Source organism: Onychomys torridus, chromosome 12, assembly GCF_903995425.1.
Source record: "Onychomys torridus chromosome 12, mOncTor1.1, whole genome shotgun sequence".
Classification (NCBI taxonomy): Eukaryota; Metazoa; Chordata; class Mammalia; order Rodentia; family Cricetidae; genus Onychomys; species Onychomys torridus.
Genome location: NC_050454.1, coordinates 55,893,034 through 55,918,848, shown reverse-complemented (window position 1 = coordinate 55,918,848; position 25,815 = coordinate 55,893,034). Strand labels below are relative to the sequence as shown.

Sequence of the window (25,815 nt, the reverse complement as noted above, 5' to 3'; positions counted from 1 at the left end):
TAGAAGGTAAGACTAATAGTACCTGCTGGCTTATTAGCTGTCCAGAGTAGCATGTACATGAAGTCTCAGCACTTGGGTGGCAGAGGCAGGAAAACGTCAAGTTCAAGGCCAGTTCGAAGCCAGCCTACACAAAAAGACTAGGCTCTTACTAAAAAAAAGTAAAAATGCAACTTAACCTCATAATCAAGGTTACTACTACGGTAGTTCATGTGTATGTACATATATAATAAAAACTTTTCCCTAACCTATTGAAAACTAAGTACTATAAGTACTTTCCATTCCATGGTAAACCTGTATGTCCTATTACTGTCTGTCAAAAGAGGAAACTGGGTATTTAAGTTGTCCAGGGCAATATGACTTTAGAACTTTAAACTCAGACGTTGTAACTCTAGGATACATGCTTTTAAGAGCTGGGTGATGGAAGTTGACAGTCTTAAATTGTTAATAATGCTATGTGATTTTTTTTTATATAGGAAACAAGGTATGATTCTGATAGATTTCAATGAAAAATCAAACACCTATAAAAGTTGTTGGCCACAAGAGGGCGTCAGATACTCTTAGTGTCAAAGCTAAAGGTTGGATTCCAAGTAATGTCCCCTTGATATGAAAAGTTAGTGGTTATAATCTGAAGCAACACTTCCTACAGTAATGGAAATTTTTAAGTGTTCCATAGTTGTGTACAATATACCTGTCTTTATTAGTTGTTTTTATGTTTATCATAGTATCCATTCAGTAAAGTATATGTACAAAAAGAAGATAAATTAAAACCCCTCCATCCCTTTTGCAGATATAGCAACTGCTGGAATTTTGGAGGATGGAGGGGGGTGTTTTTCCTTCTATATACATGTGCTTTAGTTTTCATATTCAAACTGCTATTATGTATGTTCAATTGGTTGAATGAGTCTTTGTCATTAGACGTTAAGCTGCAGATCTCTTGGAAGTGGTCCATCAAGTATCTCAGCCTGTACTCTACAGTCCTGATGGTGATAGGGGGTATTCCCTTCAAGGTCCAGAAACGTACCAATTAATCTCCTGACTGCCGACTTTCACTATATTGTAAGGAAAGCAGTCAAGTTCAACAAAACAGTCAGATGTGGGTTGTTCATGAGACGGAAAACATTGTTTTTACATATTGTAGATCAACAGCGAGACACATCATCCACAGAACATAAAAGTAGAGTGATCTGGGGGTTTGGCTAGCATGTATGAGGCCCTGGGTTTGAGCTCCCGCTTGGTCAGAGTAGGGGACAGGGATATTTAAATTTTTTTAACCAGCATGGTGGTTTATATTTGTTTGGGGAAAGGAAGCTGAGGCAGAAGAGTTGACCCAAGTTTGAAGCCAGCCTGGGCTACATAGTAGGTTCCAGGCGAACCTGGGTTACAAAATGAAGGCCTTTCTCAAGCATTTTTCTAAATATTTTAGCTTTATCTGAAATGACTGAAACAAGAAAAATAAATTAGTTTTGTCATATGAAATGTTAGTAAATGAAACCTACTTTTACATTTGTGTGGTTAACTGTAACCTGATTCTGTCCGCTGTTGTGCATAAGAAGCGGAGAGATGCCTAATGAAGTGGAACATAGCTAGTCTCAGAGACCAGGAGACAGAATTAGAGGTCAGCATGGGTTACACAGTGAGATCCTGCCTCAAAACAACCAAAAGGGTTAATCCAGACAAAAACAAGCACAAGTTTCTTCCACTAGTGTGACATTTTGATAGCTAGAATAATTCTTTGGTGAATAATTTCAATCATAGCACTTTTGATCATAGTGCTTGATATACTGAAAGGCATTACTATTAAAATACAGGACCTAACAAGGGATTTGCTTTTCAGATTTATAGTACAACCTCTCTTCCCTGACAACCAAGAGTAGCAAACAAAAAGGTCTAAGTTCAATGTCATTAAAATACATTCCTTAAATATTTGAACATCGGTGTACTTCTGATTATTAAATTTTTTATGTACAGTTTTTTTTATTGTTACATCCTGTACATGCATTTAATATGTCAACCATAGCTTAGCAACAGTACATCATCCAGTATCAGCCTGTGGCCATGTGGCTGCCTGGTAGCTACAGCTTGCTATTCCACTGTCCAGCATTGCCAGGAATATGGAGCCCTATTTCACAGTCCAGGAAAACCTTGAAATTAAGTGTGATTGAAATTAAAAGTGTGATTCTGTTGAATATACCAGCATACAGAAGGGAGAAAAAAATCCAAGGTAGGGACTACATACAACTTAAGACTCTAGAACACCTATTGGTAACAGTGTCTGAAAATAGCTAACCAGAGGGACTGGTGAGGAAGGTGGCCTCCCTGGCTGCTGTTGCCAAGGAAACTGGGAGAGGTGCAAGAGAGCGCCACACTAACTCTTCACTTCCTGTCAGTTTCCCTCAGTGCCAAGAAGCCAAGATTTCTAGAAAAAGACTAGACCAAAAATCAAGAGACATACTTTATTTTATAAGGCCTTGTGAAAGCAAAACCTTTCTGGATCTTGCCTTTTTCATACGTATACAATGATGAATGAAATAACAGGACATTATATAGTAATATTTCTGATGCAGATTTAATTCAATTTACCTTTCTCTGGCTTAAAAATAACTACCCAAAAAATCCCAAACTTTTATCAGAGATTCTTCCCCAAACATGTTCCTTGCTTTGCCATTATGAGAGCAGTACTTCTAACTTCCAGATTTGCAAAACTTGAATAGTCAAATGTGAAAATAATAAGAGCCATCTAGGTTTGCAAAACAGTATCCAGATGAATATAGGATGAAATGGTACACACATCAAGCACCCCACACTACAAGCTTTCCTCCCTTAGAAGATTCTTTATACTGCAGTACAGTCAAGGTAAGACAGAAGGCTGACAGGGCAGCTTTAGTAAAACTTGTCTCTATTAGCAAGCTCTAGTTTGTGGGCCTAACGGATCCTCTTGTAGCACAGTTAAAATCCTTTCTGTGTGAGGTGATGTAGGTATGAGCAGCCCTACATTTCTGCTCCAAAACTGACTGCGGGATATTCAACATGGTCTCAAAGAAACCAAAAGGAATTCCATGAGACAACTGATATGGTACTAAGGGATCATAAGCCATCGTCTTTAAGCAAACTGTAAAGGAGCCACATTTCTAATTTGCTAACATTTTAGTGATTAATCATTTAAACAGGCAGTCCCTGGTGTTAGGGGTCGCGGGGTCAAATCACTGGAGGCTTCGATATACTGATGGACTTGAAGTGTTGCTTTAGTAACTGAAGTACATGATTTACAGAAGTAATAAATGTGTGTTGGAGAAAATGTCAAACTACCGCCTCAAAACTATCTCTTAAAGTTTGATATTCCTATAACTGTCGTAGACATTTACAGTTTTGAAAATTTAACATTGTAAAGTCTGTTGGCATTCCTTTTTTTTTTTTTTTGTAAATTTTAAATTGCTATTTAACTTTTTTCCCCACTTAAGTATGGCATATTGCTTAACTATAACATTAAGAAATTCCATTCAAACTCAAACACATTGAAGTCTTATTAGCTAGTACATAGTACATGCTAGCATTTTAATTGACAGGGAAAGACTTCATCTCCTCTTGGTTAACTTGAATTTTGATTTATGTTATGTTGTTTCTCTGAATGGGTAAATTGCTCTCTACTTTTCACATTAAAATCCTGGTGCATGTTAGAAGATTCTCAACTTTACAGCAGGCTACAAGTTGGAGTTACTGGTTTGATTTCTCCCTTCTCCCAATGCTTCCTGGAAATGTTCTTCCTGTTGACAGTTCTGGGACTGTGCAATAGGGAAACTGTCCTACTTAACATTAAAAGAACACAGTGCCAGTGGCCAAAATTTATATTGGAATAGTGTGTAACAGCTAACCTACTATGTCACCTAATCATTTTCTTTTCAAGGGCAAAATAACTCATTCTTTCACCTAGTTTGTGCACATTCCATAAAACTGCTCAAGGTAGAAATTGCAGCAACTTGACTAAAAGAAACTGAGAAACACGTTGGGGGGAATACATCCAGCAGTGGCTTACTGTGAAGAACATTGGGGCAGTTGTAAATTACCTGCAGCTCAACTACGGAGAATCTGTTCTCTCGCACATTTTTATGTAAAGGTGGATTCAGCTCTGAGAAGTGTGATAGCTGTTTTTGGTTTTTTGTTGTTTTTTTTTTTTTTTTTTTTAATTTTCTTCCCTATCGTTTACACTGGCTGATAGCACTGGATCCTAAATACTGACTCGGTCATACACACACTCACACATTCACACACACTCTCATTTCCCTGCTTCCTGTTAGACTGTAGGACTACAGGGTTTGCTCCCTCATCTTCATTTATGTGTGACCACTAACACACACATGCACTTAAATCCCAATGTTTTATCTCCAATCCAGCATTCTCATGCTCTAGATAAACTTAGGGATTTCAACATCACCAGTTCCCTATTCAAGTAAATTCCTGGCCTTCAACGGGTTCAAAACAATTCCATAACCTCAATTCCAACATGGACAAATCAAGGCTGTAACTGCCACCTTTCCCCTCTATATTGTCTGCCATGGTTATACTCTGCCAACTTTTTGTCTATAATAGTATTGATTTTATGTTTTGGTCCAGGTATATAACTCAGTTACCAGTTACCATTTTACCAGAATTAAAGAAGAAACAAAACCCTTTGTGTGCTCTATCCCTGTAACAGAGCTATATCTCAACACGTCAAATGTTAGTCTTCCGTTTCCTGTCCCACTTCACTTTTCCACTCAGTTGCTCCAACCCCAAACCTAGTCCTTCCTCCCTTGTGACCAATCCTGGCCTGCTAACTTTTAAAGGTAAACAGGAGGTGCTTTAAAACACATAAATTGTTACCTGTGTATATACAGAATATTCCTGCAAGGAAACAAACTGATCATACATTCCATTGTATACTTAGGCTTTTCGTCTGGTTCCTTGAATACCTATTCATAAACTGATAGCATTTAAAGGGCAGCTTTTTGACCAACTGGGAGCAGAAACAAACACTGGTGAGAGTGTGCCTTGTATTTTCACACTGTCTCCTACATTTCACCTTTTCATGTCCTAAAACACTATAAAGAAAACTATTCAGACCCAGTTATCCTTAACGTAAAGACAACTTTTAATTCTGCTTCCCTGAAAAAAAGGCATTCCATCTTACCAGCAAGATTCATAAAGACAAATTAATTTGCAGTTCGTCTACCTTTCACTTGATGAGCACGTAAGTTTAAACAGAGTATTACCATTTCATATTTTTTAAAGATATTAGACTCTGGAGAATGGATGAAGCAAGTGAAGGTATCACTTTTTGTTTATATTAAAGTTGGGTGTTGGTGGTGGTGCACACCTTTTACCCACGCACTCAGGAGGCAGAAGCAAGCAGATCTCAGCTCCAGGACAGAAAGCAAACACAAAAACAAAATCACTGTATATTAAACAGAAAATCCTCTAGGCAGATATTCTGGATCAATTTTGACTGTTTTGTTAGGGCCCTCCTTTGTAATTTGCAATCATCACTATAATGAGTTCAACTGTCCCTACCACTCCAAATTCCTATGAGGAAATGAGTTGGGAGCTGGTGATGGTAATGCATGCAAATAATCTCAGCATTCAGGAGGCAGGGGCAGGCGGATCTCCATTTTAAGGCCAGCCTGGTCTACAGCGCTAGTTCCAGGACAACCAGAGCTATACATAGAGAAACGCCGTCTTGAAAAACAAACGAAACAAGGAAATATGGACAGAGACAGGTATTTACAGAAGAAAGAATGTGAAGAGAATCAGGGAGATAAGACCCATGGACAAGCCAAGGATGGATGCCTGGAATCATCATCCATCTCACAGCTTGCAGAGGGAGCCATCCCTGCCACCATGTTGACTAGCCCTTCAGTCTTACTTAAGCCTCATCGTTTGTGGTAGTTATGGAAGGAAGGCCTAGCAACAGGTACAAGTACACACAGAAATCATTTGTAAATAACCACTTTCAGAAGACGAGTCATTTAAAGACTTAAGAGACAACTGTACTATAATGTATTCTGAACACTAAAGTCTAAGAAGAGTGTTTCAGGTATCTTAGCAGGTCTCCCTCGATTTTTATACCAAAAAGGGTTAGGATATCAAAACTAGCCAACATACTACATAGACTAGCAGTTCTATCTCAGCTCTTCATTAGCTCTTGAAATCAACCAAGGAGAGGATTTCTTTGCTGTTCTTGTAAGACAGCACCTTTCTTTTCTATACAAATGCTTATCAATGTTAAAAAGGCACTGAAGTAACCTCACTTCCACTTCAGAAACACCAGCAAAATTAATTAAACTTGAGCTTGGTTTCTGGCCCCAACCTGACCTTTTGACCGATGTCATTATTGCATTTTGAAATTACATTCAGCTATGCCCTTAGACAGATACTAGACCTTTTTTGTAGTAATTTAGTAAGTTACTTTACATTCAGTGTTTAGTCAGTTTAGGTTTTACCCAATTAGCCAGGAATATCATATGATCTTTAGAATTAAGATTAAACTATGGTCTAAATTAAAGGCATTCAATTGTGCACCATAGTTTCACATGACATTTTATTTTATATGGACTTTGAAATTCTGTGTATCTCAAATATCAAAGATGAATACAAAAATTTTTATCATGCCAATTCTCTTTAAAACCAGGCATCTCATTAAGTAGGTAACTATCATTACTTTAAGGTCGATGAAACTGTAGTTAATTGAAGCAAACAGTAATCCTATGCTCTTTGTGTTAGCTCCACTAAGACATTTGATTTAGTATAAGCCACTGCTTCTCAAGTGGCCCTATTAGCCACCTTCCCTAGACAGTGTAGGGTCAACGACAATGTTTAAAGACACTTGACCGTAACAACGGAGGTGGAGGCAAGGGTACTTCTGACATCTGAGTAGGTGCCAGTACCAGTCTACAGTGGGGATAGTTGCCCAAAGTGTTGATGCTGTTGAGGCTGAGAAAACTTGGCAAATAACCAAATTACTCCTCAACATGTATTCTTACAGAAACTTCAATGCCCCATTTTCTTGAAATCAACCTTTGAAGCCTGTAAAAATAGCTTTAAACCATGGGATGATTGTTGCTGTGATCTGAATGTTTATGCTTTCCTGAAATTCTTACGTTGAACCCTCACTGGTAATGTGACAGGAAGTGAGTTTGGAAAGTGACAGTCGTGAAGGTTCCACCCTCTTGATTGGAATGAATGTCCTTAGGAAAGGCACAAATGAGCTGCTCTGCTCCATTCCACCTGGGGAAGACACAACAAAACAGGCCCTCCTCAGACTCTCTTGGTGCTATGGCTTGTGTTCCCCAGCTTCCAGATCTGTGAGCAGTTGGTTTATAAATGGCTGGTATAAGAGATCCTTCTAATGCAGCAGGAAGGGACCAAAACATGTCTGTGTTTAGAATGTATTTATACATACTTTTAATTCATCTGAAAAACATGGGTTTATTTCTACAATTATGGGATTCCAGAAGCTTCAACTTCAACATTGCATATTAGCAAGCAAATACATGTCCTGGAGTGGCATATATGTATGGTTGATTAATATAGGACGGTAACAATCTTTAGTCTTGTGCAAGGGATCTGAGGGTGGAAGAGGCTTGAGGAAGGAAAGCAGGAAGGAAAGCATACTGAAGCTTTAGGAGATGTCTGTGAAAGCAAAATAAAGCAACAACACAAGGCAGAGAACTGCTTTCTTCATTTTATTTCAAAAGTACACAAGGTCACAAACTAAGAGCAAGTTTCTGTTTTTAAACAAAATTGTTCTTACAAACTTTAAAATCTGCATCACTGGATATGCAAGCCAGAAATTTGAAATGCAAAATCTGAAAATGACACTACCCATACTCCACTTTGCAAATGTGGGGTGTCAGATTAGTATTCTTAGTACCACTGTATTTATTGCCAAAATGCACAATTAGGGACAAGAAGAAGTCAATTAGTGAATTGTGGTCCTCTCAACACCTATGTCATTAAACAAATGAGCAGAAACCAGAGAGCTGGTCTTTGGCAGAGCCTTCGGTGTCTGACTAACGCCCAGCCCTGCTGATGGTGTCTGTATTCTGAACTACAAACTCGGACATATAGTTTGTAAGCTTGATCTTAGAGCTTAGGGTCAAATTCTGCAAGGTAAATGGTCGGCCTCCCAAAAGGAAAAATAACCACAATTCACCAACCTATGTATTCTTAGTATTACTCCCTTTCTGTAATATTTTCAAATCCTGTCTTGCTCAGATATGTATTATTTTAGTGTCAAAGTAGGCAAAGAAGAAATTCTATTGCAGAACATGTTGCCTTTATTGCTGGAATATCCAGAGGCAATTGAAATATTAAAACTTGCCCAGAACATTTATACTACGAAACACAAGGATGTTATAAAGACATATGTACATATATAATATACAATGTCACAAACCACTTAAAATTGTGCCAGCATTTTTCTACACACTACTCTGCAAGTGACACATTTAAAGCATTCAACACCTAAAAATGAACTTTTTCTTTTCACACTGAAATAAGGCAGCTGGAGCACTCTAAACACAGGTGAAACAAAATTTAGGAAAAAAAAGAAAACCTATGAACATTCACATAGCTTCAAATTTACATGCTGTATACACAGAGCCAGTAGTTATTTAATAAGTCACACATTAAAGAATAGCCAACTCCATGCAGTGAGTTCTTTTTAATCAAAACGTTTACTTGCCTCTTCACTTAAATTCTAAATTCCCAGGGCTCAATCTGAAATTCATGTCTTAAAAGAATTCAGATTCAAACCTGAGTCTTTACTTATTTGAGACAAAACACTGTACCACTGAGTTCAACCCCCAAGTCTTAGGTCTCTCGATGTAGCTCAGTCTTGTTTTGAACTGGCTACTGGCCTCAAATCCAAGATCTTCCTGCACCTCTAGAGTTCTGGGATCAAAGATGTGTATAATCACAGGCATTTCCATAATCTATATGGATCTTTCCCCCCCAGACACACCCAGTCTGTGTTTCCATTCTAATAAATCCTTGGCAGATAACTCAAATTTAAGGAAAGGTTTATCTATCTAACTAGTCAGGGAACTCAACACAAGACTGTGAGCAGCAGCAGCAGCAGCAGGGAGGGCTGTCTAACAAGAAAATATCAGTCAGATTATCATTAACAATACTATAAATTTCTGTATTCCAAGCACAGACAATGTAATCCAGTGTCATCTCTCCAGATTACCCCAGGTAACATTAAAATATGGTTCTAAGTCTCTCTCATGTATAAAGTGGAATCAAAAAGGGCTGCTGTGAAGACACAGTGTGGCACTGGCTGTTACTGGCACTCCAGTTAAAATGCATTAATAAAGTTCTTGAACTGTTGACCACTACAAGTGTTCATTCTAGAACAAATACTTGCTCCCTGGTTCAGTTACAATCATCAGTGAGAATTGTTTGGGAAACTATCAGTACTTGTCTGAGCTTTGGGTAAACTGAAACTTACAATGAGAATAACTACATACCAAAGCCTAAAATGTAACTGTATCTCTAATTCTGTATCCTATTGGTCTTTTGTTTTCCTTCTAGTTTTTAGTTGTTTTGTTTTTTAAACAAGTTTGTCTTTGAGATTATAGTTGCTACAGATGTGGGCTGAAATACTCAGATACTCTAGGTTTTGTTTGCCTTTAAATAAATACAAAGTATAAGGAAAGGAAAAGGTTACACACATCTACTTTCTATAGTAATTTGTAGCAAGCATAATCTTCATTATGTAAAAATCATTAAAATTCACATTCTAATTTATTCTTGTTATATCTTATAAAAATGCCAAACATCTGACAGTCAAACATGGCTATGGTTATAAATCAGAAACACAGTCAAAGAGTACAGGGCATGTGATTTTTTTTTTTAATCTTTATAAACAATGATATCACTCAAGTGACATCAAAAAGAGGGCAGAGGAGAAGAGGCAAGATTGAGACTGTAAGGGTAGAAAGGAGTCACAGTGATGTGCTGGGGAAATAGTACCTTCACCTCTAAGCACCTTCCAGGTAGGTGATAGCCAGCTCATAGGCACCAGAAAGTCATAGTGGAAATCAAATTACCCAAAAAGGCACAGATGAAAACATTAACACAAATATCAAAAGTAATTTTATGTGAGGTTTAAACCTACTTTACAAAATGCTTCCAAATATGTAAAACTGTACACGAATCCATTACATGGACATTCATCTTAAATTCACCATTAAAATGTATACACAATACTCTGCCTAATTGTAAATGCATGCCAACATTAATTTATAATGTAGCATTTACCAGTGCAGCACCTGAAGAGATGAACAGAAAACGATTCCCTAGGGGAAAGGTTTTGGAGTTAATGACATCTTTTACTACAGACCGCATCTACTATTAAGGAAACTGCTGGCTCATTATATTCTACGCACACTCCCTCACAATCTTAAGGGAAATAACAATAAATTCACTTTTTTCTACAAAAACTATATTTAATACATTTGGCAGATAGGAGTATTCCCTTTACTCCTTTTTAAAATTCTTTTAAGAGTAAGTCACTTTCAGAAAACTAAGAAACTTGATTTGTGAAAACTATAAAGAAGCTAGTTTGGCCACAAGACAGCAAGCACATTGCCCAAGTCTGGAATTCAGGGCTGGTGGAAGAGACACCTAACTTGCCTCAAAAGTAGGTTTGTTCGCTGAGTCTTGGAGAAAAATAACCTCCAGGAACTGTCCTCCAGATAGTAAGCCTAGATTACATATTCCTACAACATAAAATGTGCAGTACAGCCTGCCACAAAACAAAATACAAATCTAAAAATCAATAAATGGAGAATTCTCATCTATAACTGCCAGATAGTAAATTAACATTTTTGTTGTCCTTTTTTTCATTGCAAAAACATCACTTAAAGTGGAAGGCCAGTGTTTAGTTGTAGATGGACAAATCCTAAATCCTCAGTCTGTCTAGTCAGAGTTTTGCAGACGTCCACAGGCCCCGAGGCACCAGACACACTCAAGGGTTTCATCTCCATGTGTAGCAGAAGCAAATGCTTCTGCTGACTCTCCAATGTGCTTCTTTTCCATGGCACATAAAGGGTTACTACTTCCTGTTGCCTCTGCAGTCTATTAGTTGGATACTGACACTGTTCTATAGCCAGTACACTAATACAGACTTGTAATCCCAGCTTTCAGGAGGGTGAAGCAGAAGGATCATGATTTGAGGCCAGCCTACGTTACATACTAAGACACTATCTCAAAAGAAAACACAAAAAGAAGAAAGAAATCATTTCATCTTGTTTATGAATGACTTAGAAATGAAACTAGTCATTTCTAAAACACTGTAGTGTCTCCTACTCTTAGAGATATCCCAAATACACTTAGAATTCTCAGAGAGATTATACAAACAAATTCAAACATTAAGTCATTTTTCCGTGGATGTTTCTTAAATTTAGGGGATACTATTGTTCATAACTAAATAAGACAGACAACCTAAAAATAATGTTAGAAACCGCAAAGTACCATTTTCAGATGATTCAAGTATCAATTTGGTATACATATAAATTCACAAATTTCTTCACTTATGACATCATATTCAAAGTGCCATATCTTTTTTAGCATCAGATGCCCATTGAAATCAACCTGTTAAGAAAACTCATCTTCTCCAGATGGTCAATGCCATTACTATTAAGTCTTTAGTGTTTCACTATAATCAAGAAATCTGTGGAGCATGTTTCTTAGTTTCTTATTAACGTCTTTGTGTGTGTGTGTGTGTGTGTGTGTGTGTGTGTGTGTGTGTGTGTGTGTATTGGGGCTGCTGTTAAAATGTAGACTAGAATAGGTTTTGTTATAATAAAGAAAAGAAATGAACCATGGAAAACAGCAAAGGGAGATATAGAGTTCTAGACTATAGACCCATCCTTGCTTTGTGCTGGAATCATCACAGGAACCGCTCCCATTCGACTAAGATTAGGGGCAGCTACCTTAGCAGGTGCCAGAGCTGGACTCTGAGGAGCGCGTTCAAAGTCTTCACTGGGGACTTGGTTATACTGAGTCTTGGAATAGCCTTCCATGTTGGAAGGGGACATGGATCCCAGGGACGAGTGGTTGCTACCAATGTAGCTCCTGGCAGTGGATGTCCGACTCTTCGGAGGCGGCACATCTTCCCTGCAAAACAAAGTCCCCAACACATAGTAGTTTCTAAAAACCTACAATTATGTAAGCTACACATCATGGGTAAGCACAAAAATACAAACATTGAGCAAAGCAAGCCCTAACATCATTAATTATGTATGTACCTGTCCCAAATTATTTTCTTGGTCAAAGCACAAAAATCAGTTAATGAACTATGGTTTTTGCACCAATGCATATGGTTTTGTCTAATGAGGGTCAAAGTTTCATATATTAGCATCAATGATTATCTAGTTAGCAATAGCATTAATAGTTAATAAAGCACTAACACATATACATAAATTTGTACCCCCAAAGGAAAGAAAGAATTCCTTTCACCTGGGAAAGTCCTCTAAGACTTTAGAAACCATATATTTCTGTTTTCAAAACCTAAGAATTCATAGCTAAGAATTTTCATCAAGCACTGAATAGACTATAAACGTGAATAACTTTGGGTGTATCTTAATAAAATAAGTGCTCCAATCTCCAACTTCCAGACCCAACAGCAATTTCCAGGTGGTTAATGTACTTATGTCATCTGTTATTTCTTTAAAGTATAATCCTAGTTAAAACCTACCAGTTTAGAATATTTAAAAGAATAAGCCATGTGTGGTAGTGTGTGCCTGTGACTCCACAACTAGGAGATGGGAGCACAAGGATTATGAGTTCAAGGTCAGTGTGAGCAACTTGGTGAGACTGTCCCAAGAAGAAAAACAATTGCATTACCAGTTCCACAAACTACCACTGTCACTAACGACAATCAAGTCTTTTCCCATGAAAGGCCAGGCGTTCCTGAGACAACCATTTGGCGTGATTCTCAAAATAGGCTAAGAAAATCTGAATAGTGGATGGAGGGATGCATTTGAACATGAATGCTTGGAAATGATTTGAGAGGAGGGACCAAAGTTTGTACACAGTTTTCATACTATTGCTCATTTGAGTACCTCGAGAACTGCCATTTACAAACGTAACCGTTTCTTATATACCTGTCCAACCTATTTCCACTCAATTACCTGATATCATGATGAACTTCCTTTTCATACTTCTCTTCTCTGCGTTTCCTATGACAGCAAAAGAGGATGGCCCCGATGAACACAAGAGCAAGCAGCGTTCCTATGATAGCTCCTGCAATTGTGCCAGCTCGATTCGAAGCTAGAAGAAGATTTCAACCGAATGAGTAGGAGGAAGAAGACCCACAACACATGGCTCAGTACTGAAAGTATGGCAGACATAGACAGACTCATTTCATTGCATATATTAACTTTTAAAAGACAGATCAGCAAGGCTTTTGTCTAGGAAGAAAAATGTGTAAAAATATTTTTTTTGAATGTCAAATCACCAAAATTAAAAAAAACAGATGAAATTTAAGTCAAAGCCATCTTGATTGGCACAAGAAAGTGTTAGAGGCTTCTCATTCTTGAATGGCTGAATAGTGTACCAAAGCTGATTTGACAACTTTTAGCTACTAAAATGATGGTCTTATTGATAAAGTGTCTTTTCTTCTGCATGAAATAGAGGAGCCAGTAAACACCCACAGTGTTCTAATCAAAGTGAGCATCCTTGCCTTCACCCTCGCTGACTAAATGAGGCAAGGAGAGGAGCTAAGTGGATGAAATTAGTCACTTACGAGGGACAACGTCCAGACGTAGCATACACTGGTCAGAGCCCACTCTGTTTTGGACTGTGCAACTGTATGTCCCAGAATACTCAGAACTGGCATTTTTCACAGATATAACAGGTGAAGTCATTTCTATGGAAGAAGTGGGGGGGGGGGGCAAATTTATTGTTACAGGATGTAGTACTTTCCGTTTTTAATAACGCTAATAAACCTTACAGAAGTCTGACAAAACTGTTCAAAGACAGACAATGCTGGACACAAGCACACTGCCAGAGGCAGACCCACATCTCCAGATTCATGCAATGAGCCTGCCAGCCCTACAAGCAAGCTGACAGTTACCACAAGCCCTCAGCCACAGCCTCAGCTAAAGCAAGGTGGTTGGTCCATCCACTGTGTTGCAGTTCTGTTATGAGATGCATGATTACATTTAGCCAATGTGTAACTTTTTAGCTCCTGTTACTGCACATAGGTTGTTTGGTTTAAACTTACATGGGTAAGTTACTGTAGCATAGTAAGAATCCAGGCAGAACAGCCGTGATTCCACTATGATACTTTTGCCACTAATTTGTGACCTTGAACATTTCTCCACATTAAAAAAAAGATGTTCCAAAGTAACTAATTACAATACCCTAAAGGTGCAATCTTTCTAGAAATATTTCTTCTTTGAGGACACTTGGTTGTGATTATAAAATACTGAATAACTTTCATAGTGATTTGGATCATTCTACATAGACCAAGGAATTTAAAATGTAACACACACATACAAACTCTACTAGGTTTAAATCCAACAGGGGCCCATGGGCATCATTTTGTGCCAGAAGCAGTACCTGCTAACCACGGAGTGGGCATTTTCTGGGAGTCTGACAATTTTTGCCATTCATACCGCAGTGGAAGGGAACCTTCTTTTGGTTCACATTTTAGTTTGAAGTCATTTCCAATCTCTTCTGATCCATCAACAAAACATCTTGTACCTGAAGGCTTAACTGAAGAAAAAGGAAACAAATTATAGCTTTATGTAAGAGAACAGAATTTGATTTTCTAATGGATTACTTAAGCACAAAGTACAATGCATAGCCACTGACTTCTTTATCAGCCACTGCTGGGTTCAGAATGGACAAGGGCACAGAGAATGGTAGGTTGTCAACACCGGTTTACGCAGCTTTAGCAAACACAAACAGGTAATGAGCTCAGGCAAGCAGCCACTGCATAAAGTATGGCGACATCTCAGATGCAGCTCAGCTCTGTGCACGGCCATTCCATAGGCGCATGTCAAAAAAAAAAGCAGGGAGATGAGGCTGGATGATGATGCTCCCGGAAGCTAGCCTCCACTCCTTACCTATTCTGTGTCCTTGAAATGCAGCCATCTGTGAGTACGTGCCAAGTCATATCTCTCTAGGTGTCGTTACTGGACAATCGGGGCACTTATGAATAACGCTGATAACTGGGACAATCCACTTTAGAGCAGCGCAGACCATTTAACATTAGGTATTTACATGAATTCAAATCCATTCAGACAGCAGAGTCATAAAAAGTAAATTGGAGGTTATCTTTCAGACCTCTGAGCAATGGTCTAGAGTGACAACTAATCTCATTACCTGCAACTTACCCCAACTCTGGCCTAACACCCTGGCATTGCACCATTTTGTACCTCATTGAGGAGGCATCGCATTTATGAAGTGAAATTAATATATATGTTAGTCAAATGAGCTTAACAAATGAAGTAATTAATATACGTTAGTCAAATGGGTTTAACAAATGAAATAAAAATAGATGTTAGCCAAAGGATTTAACAAATGTTCCTGCATAGTCATTGTTTAGTTCTCTAGTAGGTAACTGGTTTTAAGGCTCTATAGGTTAAAAATAGGATTATTCTCAACTGTTTTACATGAAATGACATAGTTTTGCACATAACCTACTCCTGTTAAAGACTTTAAATTACCTACAGATGGCTTGAAATACTTATTACAATGTAAATGATACTTAGTTGTTATAATGATTATGACTGGAGAAAAATCATTAAAAGTCTGTACATTCCATGAACATAAATGTTTCCAATTATTTTTTGATCCATGGTTGGTTCAGTGTGAGGATGTGAAACCCAGGGATACAAAGGCTGACTATATACCCACTAAGTGGAACTCAGGGCTGCAGACAGCCTTACTTTGAAATGTGGCCAGCTGGCTGGCTAGTTAGATTTCTATCAAATAACATAGATCTTCCTCCTGGAATCAAGACTTTAATGAAGAATGTTACATACTTTTTTGGTCTTTTATTCCATAAGTATTTTTTTAGAATAAACCATGTGTATATGAGTAATCGTCTTTATTAAATACTGTTAATGTTATTAAATTCACATATCAGTACAACACACTGTGACTTCCCATTCAGCTACTGATGAACCCTATAGTTTGGGGGCAGACAACTATAAAGCTTGCTTAGACAAGTTCACCAGGAACAAACGTGCAGTCTATAAAATCAGAATAAGCAGCCAAGAAAGTATGGAACGCTACTACACAAGAAGCAAAAACCTGTAAAGGGTTTGTGAATATTCTCAAAAAAGTAGACACCAGCTCTTGGACAGCTATTTCTGATAAAAGAGTAGAAGTTAGGTACTAAACATGGAGTGGGTACTGTCAGGATGGAGAGCCATTAATATTATTATTATCCTGGTAAATAAAGGGGGGTAATGCAGAGTCGGTCTGGGAGCAATGCTGGCCAAAGAGTAAGCTGTTATTTTCAGTTTGCTCTAAGACCCTGGGAAAAACAATGTTTGCTTTGAAGTCTGTGGTTGGCTTGACCATCTGTCTTCCCAGTCTGATAAATGCCAGAGCTGTTGCTTTTCCCCCACCCCCAGTCTAAGCTGATTCTCATGCTTTCAGTCATACATGAGTTTTCCTTGTTCCCCCATTATGAATAAAAGTGGGTACTGGAACACTCACACACACTAAATGTCAAGGGCCATTCCTGCTGCTACCACAATGTGCTTAGCCACCATGCCATCACTGCTGTCCCACCCACAGAAAGCATGTCTGTCCAGTTCTCTGAAACTAGCTACACAAATCCCATTGCTTCCCAATGAACCTTTCCCAAATTTTGACAGCCAGCCGTCAATCACATTGTGAATAATATGAATAGCAGTATGAGATGCTCTACAATTTGTCTGAACTTGGTACTTCCAGGATAGTGCTACTGTAAGAAGGTATATGCAGAGTTACACATCACCCGCATCAGGATCTGAGTAAGAGTTCAGACCACTGGTTTAAAGACACTGTCGCCAGCTTATGCAACTTACAAATATAAAGGCCCGTCCATGTTTACAGGGCATAAACATAGCTAGCATTTCCAATGACACCACATTCCCTTCTCTGGAACCTTCTTTGGGTTCACTTTCACATCACAGGAAATACTTTTAACTAGAGCCATTTTAAGATGGAGTGTCTTTAAGATCACCCTCGGGTGCTAAATCAATGAGGTGGCCAGCAACTAAGACAACCTCAGCAGTTGCCACTGGGATGCAATCGATGGCTCCCAGTCCCTGTCTGCTCACACAGGCATGCTTTAGCAGAGGCTCTGTCCCAAAACACTTACTCATCCTACCCTAAACTAAAACCAAGTCACAGAGTGTGACAAGAGGTAACTCTCTTATTTAATTATTCCCAAGATTATCTTAAGTAATTCTAGTAATCAGCATTTCCTACAAAAAGTGGATCTGCCTGAATATGAGTCCCCAGACAGGGAAGTTACTATAGTAACAGCTGTTTTTTACTTATGGAAATCAGCACACATTGTGTGTACAGCCTACCATAAGGAAGTTTCAGAGATATATTTGAGTTCTAGCCTTTCAGAGCCTCCTAAGTTGAAGAGATTAATTGTACACATTATTTCAGAGTCTAAAGTTGAATAAATAACCTCTGTAGTCTTTGACAGCTTACTAAGAAGTTGACACATCTCTTTTGTGGCTATCCCAAGAGAGCTACAAGGCATCCCAGCATCTATCTAATTCCCTCACCTGAGGAATAGAAACAGTTATAGCAAGGAGGTAAATAACCTCTCAGCCCTTATTCCGATTCCTTCTACCATAGTACATCTCCTCCAATTGAAACATTCCAGTGATTTGGGGCTGGACAAATGGCTCAGTGGATACAAGTACTTATTAAAGCTCTTACAGAAGACCCAAGTTCGATTCCCAGCACCCACATCTGACAGTTCCTAACTGCATATGACTCCAACTTTTAATATTTCTGGCCTGCATGGGCACAAATACATGCATACATACCCCCACACAGACATCTACATACACATAACTTAAAATGAAACAAATCTTTAAAAATACAAATAAATAAATACTCTGAGGAATTAATCACAGAAATCTCATTTATACTTATGAAAGTAAAGGTTAAAACACAAACATTTTAAAACACAAATTCATTTAAAGCTGAATGAGGCCTTAGGCTTAATGATAATTAAATCTTTGTTTCAAAGTGATAGGCTGAAGTTAAAGGAAATGACAAGTTTGAATTAATTCTCAGGGAAATTTCTGAAGAGAAAAAGCAAAAAACAACAACAAAAAACTTACACCAGTTAAGGTTAACTCCTGGTTTAGTCTGGTTTGGGTTTCTGTTGCTATAACAAAACAACTGAAGCTGAGGCTAGATCACTGTTTTGAAAGGAATTTGTTGTAGAATTCTGGCGTTCCAAGAACAGGATGTTAACTGTACCTGCCTGGTCTCCAGTGAGGACCTCATGACCGACGCAAAACTGGCATTTGACCCCTGAAGGGGTCAATGAAGCTAATCAACTGTAACAACTTGCTTTCAGGGTAACTGATCTGGCAGCATTGGAACGACATCAATCCCTTCAGGAGAATGGAGGCTCCTTGACCTAACTACCTAAAAGAGCAGCCCACTTCCTAAGCCTCAGTGAGTTTTGGTCACAACACACTCAAATCATAGCTGAGTTCTACTTCCATTTCCTAAGACCCTTCACTGACTTTCACAAGTAGGCAGGCCTCTTCCTTTCTCCTTTCCAAAAAAATATATGAACTCTGTTTTCTGCTGTCCCTCAACATCACAAGTACTTCCATGAGAAAGCAGCTGTGTCTGCCATGAATGCTGATATTATATGCTGTAACCACGTACCCCCCTTTGACACACGGAATGGTAACTTACCAAGAACTGTCAGCAGGACTTTCTTATTTGCCACCCCAGGAGCTTTCTTCACTTTGCACTGGTAGGTGCCAATATCCGACAACTGCAGATTCGTTACATTTATAGACGCGTCACCAGACTGGACATCACTGCTCGTAAAATGTACTCGCCCTTTCAGATCTGGATAGTAGTTGTCATAAATTTTGTCTCCAGAATACAAAATAATCTAAAACAACAGCAAAAGAAAACAAGGAGTTAAAAAAAAAATACTATCTCTCATTGCATAAATGTCTGAATTTCCCAGTAAGGTCCCTTGTTCTTGTCAAAGGGCAAAGAGTAGTACCAAACTCAAACAAGAGGGTCACAGCTGGGACCTCTAGATGACTTTCTTATCTGAATAGTATGGGGAAAAATAATACACAAGAACACCCTCTTTCCCCCCACCAACGTTAATGTGAAATACAAAACCAGAAAGATGCTGTATTATGAAACACCAGCCATCTAATCATGCACAGGATGAGAAAGGAGAAGAATCGAATGGGGCTGAGTTGTGGCCTCATGCTCCACTTCACATGGGGAAATCAAAGTGGAATTTGATAATATACTGTGCCCTATAGTAACTGGAAAACAAACAAAACCCACCCACAAACACAACCACAATCTACACAAATGTTTTGCCTGAGGTGTTCATCATGTACAGTACAAATGAAAAATGTCTCCCAAGGATCTCTTTTTTCTGAACTTTTCTGTTTGACGCTTCTAACATGTCCACCCCAGCCCGAGTCCACAGAAACACATCTGTATGTATGTTAGGTGCCCGTCACCAGGTCACACTCAAGATCAGTTTGCTGAGTAAACACACAGAGCAGCTGAAGGGGCCAGCACTGGTCTGGACACACTGACCCATCACCTTATTCCTGTCTTGCCACCCCCACTCACCAACCTCTGTCAACACTCATGTGTCCACAAACAAGACACGCCGGCTCCCTGTCTGTTCAGCTCCTCACTCACGTTGTGAAAAGCTACAGTACGAGTTCAAACAATCTACGTCAAAAGCACATTTTGACATACACATCTCACTTCTTTTTTGAAGCACCGAATGGATGTGTCCCCACGGTGAGTGACTTCGTCAACCAACTTAGTGCTTTCCTACGACAACTGGCTAAGCAATGGGACACCTACCATTTACCAGACGATCCTCCATGTCTTCACTGATTTCTTGCAATGTGGTAAGGATGGTGCGATTGTTCCCTTGTAACATTTATACTAAGAAAGCCCTGGCTCTTGTCACATCAATTGATGCAACCTAGCTAAGCAATGAGCCGGGCTGTTTTCACCGGGCACAGTATCTCACTGATGTTTCCAAGCTGACAAAATACTTATGCATGCAGTATTTTGTTAAACTCTTCTAAGAAGTTGTTGTTAGGACATATATCCCTAGCAGACACACGGATTTACAGATCATGGGAGACAGGGAAGGCCAGCACAAGGCTAATAAAAGCACAGGTGTCAGAACTGCACAAGTCTGGGCTCAAATCCCAATTACTAGCTGTATGACATTGGACTTGCTCCTCCTCATCTCCGGGCCTGTTTCCTCACTTTCATAAGCATAACCATGCGCATCCTAGAGTCATTTTAAAGCTTGAATAAGTCTATATAGTCATGTGCTGCATACAGATGTTTCTGTCAACCCTGGGGTGTGCATGTATACAACAGTGGGTCCACAAGACTACTTCAATTAAAGCTTAAATAAGTCTATATAGTCATGTGCTGCATACAGATGTTTCTGTCAACCCCGGGGTGTGCATATATATACAACAGTGGGTCCACAAGACTACTTCACAGCCATCTTATGTCTGGGCAGGTACATTCTCTGCTGTTCAAATGATTGTCAAAGTCATACAATGATATTCTTAGAAGACATCCTTCATGCTCTTCATGCTGAAACACGCATGACTGCCTAACTAAAGCATAACAACACTGACCAGGATGTGGCAGGCACATAGTAAAGTGTCTCACGGGGTTAAGGCTAGACATTTCTCCAGCCCGGTCTTCCAACTCCATGTCCTTAGGTACCATCTGCTCGATGAACCCTATTCAAGCAGAAGTTCAGCCAACGTACGCTATAGCTAAAACACTATAGAAGGAAGCATTTCCGTACCTGTCAGCTTCCTTTTCATCTGATTTGACTGTGCGTTAAATCTAAGGCCCGGTTTTTAACCCAGAAATGACCACTCCAGACCAAGGGCCCAGTGTCATGCTTGTCTCGCAATTGTGTGCTTTGTCCTCAGCTTGGAAGATTTGGGACGCTCCTTCCCTGAACAGACAGGCTGTAAGCTCGGGGCACACACACTGTGCCTGCCGGTCTCTACACACACCTGGTCACAGACTTCAGGGTCTCAGGTAACTCATGCTCTCCTGTGTTAACAGCAGGCTCAGAATCCTGAGCAGGATGAGGGAAGAGAGTGCCGGACCTCCATTAGAAACGTGTGCTCAGAGTGCAGACATCTTCACAGGGAGAGAGCAGGGAAATAAGAGAAGGCCACAGGGTAGCCGGGATGATACGAGGAAATGAGGCAGCTCTGGCGGTGGTTTTTCGTTTTTGTTGTTTTGTGCTGTTTTTTGTTTGTTTTTGTTTTTGTTTTTGCTTAGGAAACAGACAGTTCTGGCTACAGAATCAGGGCAGAAGTAAATCCACAGCCCATGTCACTGACAACTACAGCAGCTTCTTCTTTATCTCCTACACAAATGTGTGGATTTGTCCAAAATACTCATTTCTGGACTGCACTAACCATTAAGTGGAAGAATTTCATTTTCAGTTATGAAATGACCCCTTCTCTCTTATTTGGTCAATAAGTAAGATTGTGAGTTCTTTGAAGGGGCCACATTATGTATCGCAGGCTGTCTTCTGTCTCAGCCTCCTGTGTGGGGGAACGACAAGTGTGCACCACCACGCTCATCTCTTACGAACACTTGGATCTCCATACCCCTGTGAAATCTTGAACACACTTTCTTACCTCTGGTCTAGTATTTTTTAATTGAAATATGCCAAACAAAGTTAATATATAGCAGTCTAAATAAAGTGACTACTAAGCACTTAAGTAAATAAGTCACAGGGGTTTCTGCTGTTGTGTGCCACACCTACCCCTTATTATGATCATTTTGTGTGCTAGGAAGAGGGCTCTAGGGCAAGGAACCTATCACCAAGCATGAGAACCTGAGTTCAACCCCTGGAATCCACATGGTGGAAGGAAAGAATAGCTTCCCAAAGCTCCTCTAGCCTCCTCTGGCTCACCACTATGGCAGCGTTCCTAAGTGCAAAGGCGCACAAACAAATAGAAGGTAAGACAACAAAGATTTCACTCCCTTCTTAAGTAATTCATCGTGCGGGCTTTTTAACTTGAGGAAATATGGAAGACAGGCTCTAGCAATACTAATGTACACTTTTCTTACAGTACACTGTATCTTATATCTCCTTTAACAAAATCGATGTACCCTGTCCCTAACACTGTGTGCACTCCTGTCTGCCGGCTCCTGATACGCCCTATCCCCTGCTGTGGCCCCTCACGCATACCCAGGCTTTCAGAAGTTTCCAGTGGTCCTTGCTTGAAGTAGCCTTTCACTCACTTCATTCAATACATGTGCAGTGTCTCCTGCGTGTGTCAACACGCAGCTTGATTGTGTTCCTCGCTTCTACCACACCTGAGCAGATGGGGGCTTTCTCCTCCCCTTACACCCAGTCTGTGTGAAGACACACCGGACATCCGCACTGACGTGTGCAGTGACCAGCACTGATCAGACTCACCACTTGATCCACCTTCTGGTTATCCGAGGGGGATAGCAGCCACTCGATGTCTAGTGGCCCATCGTCTCCGGGACTCAGTGTAAACTTGCACGGTAGATAAGCAGTTTCCCCTTTAGCTTTCTCGATACTCTGTTCAGGAGTAGTGATGCTCAAACCTCTGGTGACATCTGCAGAAATAAACAAATACACGGGACTAAGCTTCTGCGACTGCCCTGGCACATGACCCTGAAGCAGGAATCTTAAGTGGTCTTATTAATAAAATCAAACCTGGACCAGGTACTGGGGTCAATGCTGGAAGATCAGAGAAGCAGAACAAGTCACAGCTACCTCACCTCCACAGTTCCTCAGCTGATCCTGTTTCCTCAGACTGGAAGTCTCTGAGTCCTCATCCACATGAACCTCAGCTGATCTGCTGCTCAAAAGCCTGAAAGCTTAACCAGCCAAATGCTTCTAGTTTCTGGTCCTCACGCCTTATATATCTTTCTCTTTCTGTCATCACTCCCTGGGATTAAAGGCGTGAGTCACCATGCTTGGCTGTATCCTTGAACAGATGGATTTCTGCCTCTGGAATGCTAGGATTAAAGGCGTGTGCTACCACTGCCTTTCCTCATGTTTAATATTGTGGCTGTTCTGTTCTCTGACCCCAGATAAGTTTATTAGCGTGCACAATATGTCGGGGAACACAATACCACCATATGACCCTGTGACCATTCATGAGAGCAGAGTAATATGGAAGAGAGAGAAAGAGAGAGAAAAACTGGGCAGTGGTGGTGCACAACTTTAATCTCAGCACTTGGAAGGCAGATGCAGGCAGATCTCTGTGAGTTCAAGGCCAGCCTGGTCTACAGAGTGAGATCCATGACAGTCAGGACCAATACACAGAAAACCCAGTCTTGAAAAAACAAAACAAGCATAACAAACAAATAAATAAATGAAAAGCTAATATTGGTGCTCAGATCAAGATCCAAGGTACGAATAGTCTGGTCATTAGCTTGACTTATAACAAATTGAATTATAAATGAATCATCCAATAAAAATCTTTTAAAACCATCTACAACATAAAAGTCTCCACAGAACTACTTGTCATATCTACCAGTTTCTCTGTGATGCCTTTTGTTATTCTGAAACACAGTCTCATTCATTAAGCCAACCTGGACTGGAACTCACTTTGAACTCTAAACAATGCTCCCACCTCAGTGTCCTAAGTGTCCTATTTTACAGACATGAACCACCACCCAGCTCTAATGGATTTCCTAAGCATGGACTCAAACATCTCGTTGCTCAGGATACCAAGTTTCACCATTTTGGGCTAAGCAGCAGCTTTACCACTTGGCTGTTCAGTGCTGGGTGGATTCTGAATGGTACCCAGGGCCTGCTTCTCCCTCTCCCCATCCTCTCTGCTCACCCTCCCCAACCCTTCATCTTGCACCTACCATTAACACACTGAGCAAAAGTAGAAGTCAATCCCAAGACCCCATTCTCCACAGTGACTATTTGATGATGTTCCTCCAATAATGTATGGCATTATCCTTTCTATTAGGTGAGGATTAACCTTACTACACTATCAGAAACAATATAATGTTGGTGAAGTTGAAGCTCCAAGAGCAGGAACTAAAAGTCACCATCCTAAGCTTCTGACAGTAGTATTTAAGGGCATTGCGCAACCTGAAGAAGGAACGGGTGCAAATCCTTTGCATTCCTCTCTTAAGTCACACCAGTGACAAGAAAGCGCTGGGTAAGATCCAGGGCCAGGCCTCCAGATTCCTTTCTACAACCCTTCTCGCCTTCTTGAGCACTCTTACCATTGTGCAAACAATCCACACGAGGTGTGTGACCAGCCCGAGATACAACCACAGCAGACCACCCACAATCCCTGTCTAGACCAGCTTCTACGGTGCCCTGAGTGAGCCCAGAGCTTCCTTTCTCATCCTAGCCTACCCCTACACCCAAGGGACCGTGGACACACGACTTCTGTGTTACGACTCCAAAGCTGGGGTTGGGTTTTCACCCAGCAAGGGTTGATCCACCATCTAAACCTACTGACTGAGATCAATCAACAGCTTAAGGACATCCTGAAAGCATGCTGGCCTTCAGTTTGTTTCATGTCTGCATGAAACAATGTATTTAATTACAATACAGTTTGACACTGATGTGTGGCATCTCGAGTCTCTGCTGAAGAGAGAGCAGAACTCTGGGATCCTTTTTATAATGTCTGATAAATTTAGTCCTATGCCTACCTCATTTTCAAAAATTGCATTCTACCTCTCTACCCTCCAGCGAGGTGTCTGTTCTGCCTTCTAGGAATCCTCCCGGTAGTCACCTGTTTATATCCATCACATTTCCTCAGTGCTCGTGTGCTTTTTGCCTGCATAGGACCTTTGAAGATAGAAATCCTGATTTACCATTACATGATTAGCTTCCTTAGGGGCAGGGAACTTCTAAGTACCTTTGTCTCTTAAAATAGCACCATATAAACTGCTGGAAAGAATTTGAGATTGAACTATAGAGATGTCAAAGAAATATGAAAAGCTGCCAGAAGGAATTCCTACATTTCAAGTAGTCTGTCTTGTATTTCCCTTTGCTGGTGGGTAAGGTGCATAGGCTCTATGTAGACATTTTACATGTGCACTAAGTGAGGACCTGCACGTGGATCCCCCAGATACCAGGAGATGCTATTCTGCTTAAGATATTTTAAGCAGTTTCATAAATGACTTTCGGTATTTCTCTTTTGGAATGTGTTTGCTCCTCAATGTGTTGTACTAAAAATGAACTGAAATCTCACGATCCTCACAAAGGGGTTCTCGAGTTTCCTAGCAACACAACACTGAGAGCTCTTTCTGAAGAAGCATCCTTTTCTTTTTTTTCTTCAAGTGCTGAAGTATGCAGCAGTCAAAATTGTATAAAACAAAAGACAGAAGATATACTTGGTCTCACGTAGGAACTCTGTAAACTACTAATACTTCAGTAAGCTAAGTGATACATTAACTCACAAATTACTCACAGGTTCAGAGTTTGAAAACTAAATCAAAGATCAAACCTTATAATGTTATTGAAATTGCTTTTCAGGATTTAATGAAATAAATGGC

The 25,815-nt window shown here is 39.9% G+C and overlaps 1 protein-coding gene across 2 annotated transcripts in view; it reads right to left on the bottom strand.

Annotated features, from left to right (window-relative positions):
* Positions 1-25,815, bottom strand: part of Cxadr (CXADR Ig-like cell adhesion molecule) — a 54,853-nt gene that overhangs the window by 5,105 nt on the left and 23,933 nt on the right. The window contains exons 2-7 of one of the 2 annotated variants that reach the window (XM_036203365.1): positions 22,730-22,896; positions 18,946-19,150; positions 14,605-14,760; positions 13,787-13,909; positions 13,173-13,311; positions 11,973-12,156 (exon numbers count right to left, since the gene is read on the bottom strand). In XM_036203365.1, the coding sequence (XP_036059258.1) occupies positions 11,973-12,156; positions 13,173-13,311; positions 13,787-13,909; positions 14,605-14,760; positions 18,946-19,150; positions 22,730-22,896 (974 nt within the window). Of the gene's footprint in view, positions 1-11,233; positions 12,157-13,172; positions 13,312-13,786; positions 13,910-14,604; positions 14,761-18,945; positions 19,151-22,729; positions 22,897-25,815 lie in introns of those variants that run through there. The other variant, XM_036203364.1, reaches the window with a different exon arrangement.